Genomic DNA, 11,614 nt, shown 5'->3' on the forward strand with positions numbered 1-11,614 from the left:
TCCGCCACATCCCAAGGAATTAGGCTTTCTGAAGTGGTAAGACTGTAAGGTCCCATGAAATCTGATTCCAATTTCTTCCACCAAAGGAGTTTGGCCTCCATCTCATCTAAGGACGTTCATCATAATCAAAACATGAGAATATAAGTGGACGCACTCACCAGGGTTGAGAAGTTTGAATGGAAGACCTCCTTACCGTGACTTGTTTGTCCGCTTTCATAAAGTTAATAGTACGTGTTTGGGCGTTAATGGCTGCTGGGATCATCTCTGTCACTGCTCGAAAAGCAAGTAAGACTGTTGTTAGTCAAAGCAAGGTGGAGTACTTTGAGTCATTTTCCACACCTTGGGTTCCCAAATTCATAACAGGTTATTTTGGAGTCACACAAAGTCAAGATTGGATATCTGTGGCGGGGTGAGGTTGTTCATACCACGGGGAAGCCATCGCTGCAAATCATTGTCATTGCCTCCAACTAAGTTTTGCACGGGTTACAGTTACTTTCTGTACTGCAACGCCATGGTGGCAGCTGGATATCTTATAAGTAACTTTCCCAGAAAATACCATGGCCATAAATATAACTATGCCTGCAAAATACCCAATAACCTGAACTTGCAATATAGGCTTGTGAGATACAGAAAAAACGATGGAGGATAAGATTGTATTTTGGAGTGTATTGTTGGTGCTGCTTTCATGGGTTTCGCAGAAGATGAGCAGAGCGCAAGCTCTTCCTCAAGAGGCTCAAAATTTACTGCTAATGAAATCTAGCTTGCAAGATCCTCATTCTTCCATGAAAAACTGGGTGGACTCCAATGATGCGCCGTGCGGTTGGGATGGAATTACCTGCGACAATTCTACAGGTACGGTCACTGAAATCGTACTTGAAACTAAATTTCTGAATGGTCCTTTTCCCTTTAATATATGCGGTTTGACAAACTTGAAGAAACTTCAACTGGCTGTAAATAACCTTCAGGGCAATCTTCCACAAACCCTCATGAATTGCAGCAAACTCGAGTACTTGAATCTTTCCAATAATTCTCTATCTGGTACTTTGCCAGACTTCTCTCCATTGAAATCCCTGCAAATTCTAGATTTGACATTCAACAACTTCACAGGTGCATTCCCTGCTTCTGTAGGAAATTTACCAGAATTGACCTCTCTGAACCTGGCAAATAATCCCTTCCGCCCAGGAAAAATACCTCAGGAGCTTATGAATTTGAATAAACTCAATTATCTCTACCTAGCTTGCTGCAATCTGGTGGGACAGATTCCGAGTTTTATTCTGAACTTTACAGATCTGGGTCTTCTAGATCTTTCTAGCAATTACCTGAATGGATCTATTCCAAGTGGAATTTCCAAACTCAAAAACCTCTTCCAACTGGAGCTCTACAATAACAATCTCAATGGAAACATACCTCGAGAGCTGGGTAATCTCACATTTCTGAAATTATTCGATGCATCAAAGAACGTGCTTAGTGGAAACATTCCAGAGGAAATTGGTAATCTGAGAAACCTCGTTTCCTTCGAGGCCAACACGAACCAACTGACTGGCCAAATTCCTGAAAGCATTGGGGAGTTACAATATCTTGAAGGTTTATCATTGTATAAGAACAATTTGACAGGTCAACTACCAAAGAAACTTGGCAGTCTATCCAAGTTTAATTTGCTCGATGTCTCTGAAAACCAGCTTAATGGCGCGCTGCCAAGAGATATGTGCAGAGGAGGAAATCTGCAATATTTTTTGGTTGTCTATAACTCTTTTACAGGAGAGCTGCCTGAAACTTATGGAGATTGCAAAACGTTGGTGCGTTTTAGAGTTAAAAACAACAGTCTGAATGGTGCCGTGCCGAAAGGGATTTGGGGATTGCCAAATGTTAAAATGATCGATCTAAGCTTCAATAATTTTGTCGGGGGAATTGATTCTGACATCGGAAATGCAAAGGAATTAACAGAGTTGTGTATTCAGAATAATCAATTCTCCGGGATACTGGTACCGGAGATTGGCATGGCGAAGCTATTAGTCAAACTTGAAGCAAGCAATAATCACTTTTCAGGTCCAATACCAAAGGAAATTGGCAGCTTGAGGCAGTTGGGTGATCTGAATCTGCAGAAGAATATGTTGGAGGGATCCATCCCTGATGAAATTGGTTCTTGTGATTCTTTGGCTGTTATTAATCTTGCAGAAAATAATTTGCAAGGATCAATTCCAGAGTCACTGGGATATATTGCTGATCTGAACTCCTTAAATATTTCAAACAACAAACTATCTGGTTCTGTTCCGGAGAGTCTTGGTGCACTGAAGCTCAGTTTTCTTGACTTATCCAACAATAAGTTAACTGGGCCCGTTCCAGATTCACTCATCAGTGAGGCTAACAGACAAAGCTTTTCAGGGAATCCAGGGCTCTGTGCTAGAAGATCTGGAAATGATAATTCTAATAATAACAATATAGTTGGGACTTGTTCTGATTCTCATTCTGGGAAAGGATCTAGGCAAATTGGAATTATCTCTGGGCTCATAATTGGCACAGCTTTGTTAGTATTTGTGATTGGATTAGTAGTTTTTCAGCGAAAATATCACCAAAATCAAGTTGATTTAATGGATAAAAGGGACAATTCTTCTTGGACCCTTACACCTTTTCATAACCTAAGTTTCTCTCAGGAAGAGATTTGCAAAGCTTTATTAGATGAAGAAAATGTTATAGGGAGTGGAGGATCGGGCAAGGTGTATCGCGTGGATTTGCGAACCAGTGAAACTGTAGCAGTAAAACGAATATGGACAGTGAACATCAACAAGAAGAGGGACAACGGTTTAAATAGATTGATGAAGGCAGAGGTGGATATCTTGGGAACAATTCGCCATAAAAATATTGTGAAGCTTTATTGTTGTTTGTCTAATGGTAATTCAAATCTATTGGTATATGAATACATGCCAAATGGGAATTTATTTGATGCTCTGCATAAAAATAATGAAGACAAGGCATCAGGAGGAAGTGGTTTGGACTTGGACTGGCCAACACGTTACAAGATTGCATTGGGAGCAGCCCATGGATTAGCATATCTTCATCATGGTTGCTCACCTGCAATTGTTCACAGAGATGTAAAATCTACCAATATTTTGCTGGATAAATGTTATGAGGCAAAGATTGCTGATTTTGGTATTGCCAAATTTCTTCAAGCTCATTGTGGAAGGGACTCAACGACAGCTTTTGCAGGCACCTATGGTTACATTGCTCCTGGTAGTACTTTTCTTCCCTATTTTGCACCTTTTCTATAGAAAAGGCAGTTCTCTTTTAAGGTTTTTATGGGTTTGCAGTTATTGATTTTAACCTTTTCCACAGTTCATTTATTTTTGTATCTATGTATCTGTTCTGTTTTGAATGGTTCAATAATTATATCCAAATTTGTTATGCAGAATATGGGTTCTCTTTGAGGGTTACAGAAAAGAGTGATGTCTATAGTTTTGGTGTGGTCTTGTTGGAACTGCTTACTGGCAAGCAACCAGTTGAACCAGGATTTGGTGAGAACAACGATATTGTATACTGGGTTTCACACAAGATTCGTTCCCAGGAAGATGCTCTTGAAGTTCTTGACTCCAGAATTTCCAGGTCGTTTAAAGAAGAAATGTTCAAGGTCCTGAAAATAGCAGTACATTGTACTTACAAACTCCCAGCACTGAGGCCAACCATGAGAGAAGTTGTACAGATGATGATGGATGCTGATCCTTGCAGCGGTGATTTCGGGGCAGTCGAAAAGGAAAAACTCCATGGAACACATATGTCAGGTTAAATTCTCAACAAAATGGTTATAAATTTTTCCATGGAGCTTTGTCTGAGTTGTCTCACCGGTTAATTACCCGTAGGTAGGAAATGGAACCTGAGTTCTCAACCTCACAAAGATAATTCCTTCATGTGTAGTTGGGCATTTCTTTCAAAAACTCAATGATATGGTGAAGCAATCTTCTTCCCAATACACAGTTTGTTCTGATATAATCCTATCCTATTCTATTCTGTCTTTTATATAGTTTTGTGTGCTAGACTACGATGGTTAATTGGAGAGTTAATTCTAGTCTTGTTTCTGTGTGGTTGACCAATTTTTCTTGCACAATCGAGTACAGTTATTTTTCACATTATATTTTACGAATCTCTGGCTGAGTCAAGAGGAATCCGTGAGTGCTTCTCTGAACATTAAATGGCTTGTGGTATAATGTAAATTTAAGGATTATATATACATTAGGTTATGATCTTTGACTCCAGGATGTTACTCGTCTTAGCACAACTTCATTTGCATCTATCATGTTAATGTAGATTTTGAAACTAGTCTATATCTATTTTAATCCTAAATTTATCAAGCCTCTGCATGGATAAAATCTCTTGAGGTGTAAACCTCTTTTTTTATTGCAAAACTTCAGGAAAGGTTTGCGCTTCAAGGGATTTGATTCCTCTCAGTGCTTAATAGATCCGGGGTTAATATGAATCTAGGTTGGTTTCAATCGTGTGAAGCCATGGAAAAATGGTTGAACATTTAATTATTCTGATAATTTTGAATATGCTAAATATGTCTAAGATTAATATGGTCATTTTAATTTTAAATTTGTTCTCAGTTTGTTGAGATGGTAGAGACTGTTAATAACTTAAGTAATGAAAAATGATGAAATACATTTTCTTAGTGCAAAGTGACAATGTAATAGTGTCGAATGATAGAAAATGTGAATAATAAAAATGTAGTTAATTACAAGTAGTCTTCATTGTGATCAATCTCGAACTATTTCTTCTACTGTTCTTATTGTCACACCTATTAGTTTTTCCAATTTTTCACATGGATCATATGAAAAACGCAGTTCAAATTGCACACTATACAAATCTTTAACTTGAGAAATTGTAGTAAACACCATACCATGTCTTTCTTGCTCTCCAATATTAATATTAGTTTTCTCCAATGTCAATCATTGTGACTTATGGAGTGTTAAACCCCAAATAAGTTTGAATGCAAAGTGACTAATAATGTTGAATGATGGAAAATGAAAATAATGACAATGTACTCAATTACAAATAGTTTAAAATTTTAAGAAGCAAACATTTCACGTAAGTGAACATTTTATTTAAGATGAAAATTCGAGTATTTGATTTATGGTTGAATTATTGTAACATAGAAATCAATGCACATCATTAATAATTATTTTTTATGCTTACATTGAAATCAATGCACACTATTAGTCTAATTACTTTGAAATTAATGTACATCATGCTAGTTACATCAAATCAGAAATCAACATCTACACTAAAATCAATGCAACTAATGCAAACAACTGAATAGAATTACAAATCAAAATTTACATTATAATCAATGTATCTAGCAAACAATCAAATAGTTTTAGAAATCAATATCTACACTAAAATCAATGCATCTATTTCAGTGAATAATAATGTATCTCCCCCTCCCTCTCTTCCCCATCTCTCACTCTCTCTCTTTCTGTCTCTCTTTCTCTTCTTCCCTCTTTCCCACCCCACCATCTATATCCATATCTCCCTCCATCTCTATTTTGTCTCTCTCTCTCTCTCACCCCCGCAAACACACACAATCTCTCTCTTTCCATATCTATCTATCTCCCTCTTCCTCCCTCCCTTTGCCTCTCTCTTATTTGCTCTCTCCCCCCTTCATCTATATCTCCATCTCCCTTTATTTCTCCTTCTTTGCCTATCTCATCCCCCAAACATACACACTCTCCATATCTATCAATCTCTTCCTCCTTCCCTCTTTCTCTCCTCCCTTTTTCGCCCTCTTTCTCTCCTTCTCTCTTCCTTCCTACTCTCCTCTCTCCCTCACTGTCTCTCCTTCTCTCCCTTGTCACTCCCTCTCTCTCTCTCCACCTTTTTCTCTTTGTCTTTCTTCTTCCCTCCCTCTCTTTATGTTATTTATGGTATGTTCTATGCTTAGAGTAGTTTACTTCAAATTCTTCTTATTAGCCACTGTTTAGTAGTCACATTAACATAAAGTAAAATGTTGATAGAACATTAATAGATAAATAGAAAACAAGCCAAGACAAGAGACCAGATGTGGCGGCTAGCCAGGGACAAACCCCAATGTGGGGAAACCCTTTGATCAATTATTCTATAATATTCAATAGTTCAGCAGAGAGAAATAGTAAAAATATACAAATATTTAATTTTATGATAGTAGTAAACCATAACCAGCAAAGTCAAAGTTTGTCAAACAAGATAGAATTGACCTCCAATCAGTTTGGTCAATATCCCAGTCAACTTGGCCTCCAATAGCAAGAAGAGGCAACCCATAAATAGTCCGAAAAACCCAATCAAATGAAGTCAACTGAAGTCAACCTGCTGCCAGCAATTAGGGTAGTCAATGATGGTCAAACCAGAGGTTAGAATGCCTCAATTTACGTGCCAAAGTATGCGGCTTGCCTAGGAGAGACAACCACACCAAAACCGCACTCAAGAAAAGCCCACGTTGGTCAACACTGGTCAAAGATACTTCTGCAACGCTGGTCAATGCATTCAAACAGTTTTGTGTCCTCAAATCTGCATCCTTCTACATCCTCTTACTTCGTCCTTTTGCGTCCTCCTATTTCCCATGTGTGTGCTACTCCTTGTGTGTAAACCCAATCAACTAAGGAGAGAAGAATGTGAGAGATGAGATGGGTGAATAATGCCTCAACCTCACTCGTATTTATATGAAATGTTGAGGATGTGTGCCACACATTTGGCTGCTAGCCAACCTTGACAATTTGTCAAGTAAATATAAACAAATTCATATCTCCATAAATACTTTTCGGAATTGGATGATCGTTAGATCAATCCTACACCTCTCGATGAGAGGAATCCAAGAAAAATATCAGCTGCCATAAATAAGATGACCCACATGGAGTTTGGCCCTAGTTTCCAATTTTAACACTCACTCTCAACTAGGGAGAACTCCATCTGTGAATCCATCTAACCATCAGTTCTATCTCTACCATCAAATGCACTGTCATGCACAACTCGGCTCTGCTCTACTCTGCTTAACTATAAAGAAGAAGAAACGATCGAGGATGTATCATACCATCCTCCACTGACCCGAAGTCAGTCCCAGAGATTGTGTCATACCACTCTTACTGATCCCAGATCAGTGCTAGAAGAGAGTGTCTCAAACCACTCATACTGATCACATATTAGTTTAATTGATCCCAGATCAATGGAAGTCATCCTAGCATAGGGAGTGTGGTAGATACAACGATGTGTCCATCAATAGTACTACTATGGTCCCTAACCCCATTTCCCTACTCATTGGCCAGATGAGAGGTACTTCCCATGAGTCCCAGGCTACATGGGTAGGATGCCTTGATAGGAGAACCATTCATCATGTCCATAAGTCGCCACAGGGTATCATAGGGGAAGGTTGAACCTTTCACCCTGTACACAGCGCACCACTAGGGGAGGGTGAGTCGCCCTATGGTTGCTTGTCACTCCAAGAAGTACCCCAAGCCCCCCAGAGCTCCCAAAGCTCAATGCATGCATCATGCAAGACCCTCATAAGAGGGTGTCTCAACGACTCCAAGTCGTTCTCAGAAAGTCAATAATTTGACCTTTCCTAGGGACTTTGTCAGAATGTCCACGACCTGCTCATCTGTACCGATATAATGGAGCCTTATTGCTCCCCGTTGTACCATATCCCGGGTAAAGGGTACCTGCTATCAATATGTTTGGAGTGATCATGAAATACAAGATTCTTTGATAAACGAATCCCACTTTGGTTGTCACACAGGATCATGGTAGTATTCAATATAAATCCAAACAGCTCACTGAAGAGCTTCCGCAATGAGACAACCTCACAAGTAGCCATACTCGCAGCAATGTACTCTGCCTCAGCGGTGCTCAAAGCCATCGACTTCTACTTCATGCTCATCCAGCATATCAAGGCAGATCCAAAAGAGAAACAACACCTAGAAGTGCTCTTTCGGTTCGCCAAACTATCTGCCCAATTAGCATCGCTATATCCATGTAGTCTCACATCTCCGGTAATGTATCTCAACCCATGAGTGACTGTGCCACAAAGATATTTCAATAGGTTCTTGGCACCAATCCAATGTGATTCATGAGGCTCAACCATATGTTCACTGCAAAACATATATCTAGATGGGAGTTCACCAAGAACATCAATGCTCCTATGAGTTGACAATACTCAGTAGCATTTTGTAAAATAGGTCGAGTAGCACTACCACTTAACTTCTTGAAGTCAAGCTCCATCGAGGTAGTCACGGGCTTGTAGTGCACCATACCGAATATCTCCTATATCTTCACCACATATTTTCCTTGAGATAGGAAAATCTCCCTTGGATTTTGCCAGACTTCCAGTCCTAGGAAATAGTGCATCAATCCTAGGTCTTTCATCTCAAACTTGGAAGCAAACTCCCTCTTGCATTTGTGAATGAGAGGGTTTGCACCTGCCAAAAAGAGGTCGTCAACGTACAACACCAGTATGAGAGGTTTATCATCTTCAACCTTAAAGTAAAGGTTAGGGTCAACTTCACTACTAGTGAATCCCAGCTTCATCAAGTAGCTATCGATCCTCTCATACCAAGCCCAAGGTGCTTGCTTCAACCCATAGAGGGATTTTTTCAACCTGCACACGTGGGATTCTTGATCATAAATCTCAAATCCTTCGGGTTGTTCTACATAGACTTCCTCGTTGATTGAACCATGTGAGAATGCAGTCTTGACATCCATCTAATGTAGGTTCCATCCTTGCGGAGCAACAAGGGTTATGATCAAACGAATGGTGGTATATCAAGAAACGGGTGCAAATATCTCGCCATAGTCTATACCTTCCTTTTGAGAGAATTCATGCGTGAAAAAATGAGCCTTATACTTTTTAGCACTTCCATCAGCTCCATGCTTTATCTTGTAAATCCATTTCAAAGTTACAACAATTTTGTCCTAGGTTTGGGGACCACATCCCAAACATTGTTCTTCATTATGGACTCGTATTCCTTATTCATAGCATCCTTCCATAATTGATGCTTCACAGCTTCTGCGAATGATGAGGGCTCATTTCGAATGATCGTGCTCATAATGGTCAAGTATCCATGATACTTGGTCGGCTTCTTACTTTCCTGAAAAGTCCCTTTCAGTGTAATGTGTCCTTCAGCATCATCAAGTGTTCGCCAAAGTCATGAGAGCCTCTTCCTAGAAGAGGAAGGCTCTTACAGAGGGGGATCAATAGGGTACATAGGTTCTTCTACTTTGGGCATCGTCTCATCTTTCTTTTCCTCCGGTTTGGTGGTGTCAGCTTCTCCAGATTTCCTTAGTATAGGAAGATTGTCAACTTTTCTAAGAGCCATATCTTCGTCAAAGGTGACATCATGGCTAATCTCGACTTCCCTTTGACCATCGACATAGATTCTATAACCCTTAGTATTTTCGCTATAGCCCACAAAGATTCCCTTCTTTCTTGATGCACCCAATTTATTCCTTTTCTCTTTCGGCACATGAAAATATAGAGGACTTCCAAAAATTCTAAAATGAGATACATTAGGTTTCTTACCAGTGAACATCTCTTCGGGAGTCTTGGAATCCAATGCTTGATGAGGGCATTGATTTTGAACATATATGATGGTATTCGCAGCTTTGGCCCATAGAAACTTTGGAAGCCTTTGATCATGGAGCATGGAATGAACAACATCCAAAATTGTACGGTTCTTTCTTTCCACCACACCATTCTGCTCAGGAATGTATGGTGTTGCGGTCTCCCTCTTAATGCCAGCTTCTTTGCAAAAGTCATGGAACTCATTGGATTCATACTCGATCCCATTATCAATCCTTAAGATCTTTATCTTCTTCTCAATTTGATTCTCAATCAAGGCTTTGAAGTGACGGAACCAAGAGAACAATTCATCCTTCTTTTTCAAGAAGTATATCCAAGTCTTGCAAGAATAATCATCTGTAAAAATGAGGTAATATAAATATCCTTCCAATGAGTTCACAGGCACCATACCATATATTCGGAGTGAACCAATTGCAATATACCAGAGGTATTGCTATGGCTTGAGGGGAATGGTCCCCTTTTCAGTTTTCCTTCGCACGCCCCAAACATACACCTTCTTGCTCTACTTTAAACTCAAGCATCCCTGTCACCATTTTTCTCACATCAGGTAGAGCTTTATAATGAAGGTGAGCAAACCTCTAGTGCCATAGTTTGGACTGAAGAGATGTGTCACAAGACATGACACCCAAGAGACTTCATTCGACTTGATATAAAGAGTGAACTCGAAACCTAAGAGTGAAAGCATATTTAAAATTCTTTTTCCATACACGTACCTTGCCATCGATGAAGGCCGCCTTGTAGCCTTTGTCTTCCATTGCCAAAATGGATACCGGGTTCTTTTTTAGATCAGGCACATATAGAACTTCTTGCAAATTAATTATGTTACCCTAATTCAATTAAAGAGAAACATTCCCTGTGCCTTTCACCAAATTTTTGGAGTTGTCTCCAAGAATACATTCTAGGTTGGTCTTCTTCTCTATCAGATTAGAGAGAGCTTCTTTGTAACCAGTGAAGTGCCTTGAGGCACCACTATCAATAAGCCAATTTCCCAACAAGTCTAGAGGAGAAGCAGTAGATAGGGCCGATATCAGATAATATTCATCTTGCTTATTGTTAACAATGTTATATTCATACCTGGAGTTTCTTGCCTTCTTGGAGGGTTGACCACTTCCTTGATTTTTGGCATTCCTCTTTCCTTTGCCATTAAACCTACCCTTCCTTTGATTGTTGTTGGAATTGCCTCGGGAGTGATTATAGACTTTTCCAATAGTTTTCGGTGATTGCTCTTGCTCTTGTTTGGGTTTTTTCTTCATCTCAGCTCTGATACCATGTTAATTTATGGTATGTTCTATGCTTAGAGCAGTTTACTACAAATTCTTCTTATTAGCCATTGTTTAGAAATGACATTAACATAAACTAAAATGCCGATTTTGGGCATGGAATCCCCCCAAGGCATGTTTTGGGGCTCAAAGCCCAAGTTTAGACCAAATATTGTTGTAAAGCTTTGCGAATTGTGGGCGCGGGGCACAAAAGTATGATAATGTCACAGGGTTGTCCACCCTAGTTTTGTAATGTAATGTCGGCTAGATAGACCTACCCATGGTTTGTGGACCATGGAATTGTATAAATATAGCAAGGCTCTAAGTGTAAAAGATAACAAGGAGATAAGTAGGAAAGTCTAAGGGATTGAGTTGCAAGTTGAAATGATTCTTTGGGTCGTAGAGTAGGAGAAAGCTCTGTAGTTGAGTGCGCAGAGGCCTAGTAGTCCAAAGCTGAGTGCGTGGACCCCTGCAGTTGAGTGCGCAGGGCGAGTTGAGTCTGTAACTGTGGAAGGAATTAATAAAGAGAAGTTTTGTCATAATTCTGTGTATCTTTTCTTAGGTTAATGCATGGTTGATATAATTTGCAAATATATTGTTATTTACTACGCGCACGTGTATGAATGGTTTATGTTGTTAAGTATAACTTAAAAGGATGCATGTAGGCTAAGATAATTAACTAACATTGTAATATCAGTAAGGTCTTGCGTAATAACACAGAGCATGGCATTCAGCCCCTGGATAGGACTCTACGAAGGCAGTATAT

At 39.5% G+C, this 11,614-nt stretch overlaps 1 protein-coding gene across 1 annotated transcript; it reads left to right on the forward strand.

The window, feature by feature from the left end:
• Window positions 1-367: 367 nt before the first annotated feature.
• Window positions 368-4,057, forward strand: LOC149181149 (uncharacterized). Its single transcript, XM_089416469.1, has 2 exons — window positions 368-3,228; window positions 3,405-4,057. Exons 1-2 carry the CDS (start codon window positions 639-641, stop codon window positions 3,776-3,778), a joined length of 2,964 nt encoding a protein of 987 aa, XP_089272595.1. The 5' UTR covers window positions 368-638; the 3' UTR covers window positions 3,779-4,057.
• The last annotated feature ends 7,557 nt before the right edge of the window (window positions 4,058-11,614 follow it).

This window comes from Pinus tabuliformis, chromosome 3_2, assembly GCF_031772625.1.
Source record: "Pinus tabuliformis cultivar Carrire ecotype Pingquan chromosome 3_2, CPIR1, whole genome shotgun sequence".
Lineage (NCBI taxonomy): Eukaryota > Viridiplantae > Streptophyta > Pinopsida > Pinales > Pinaceae > Pinus > Pinus tabuliformis.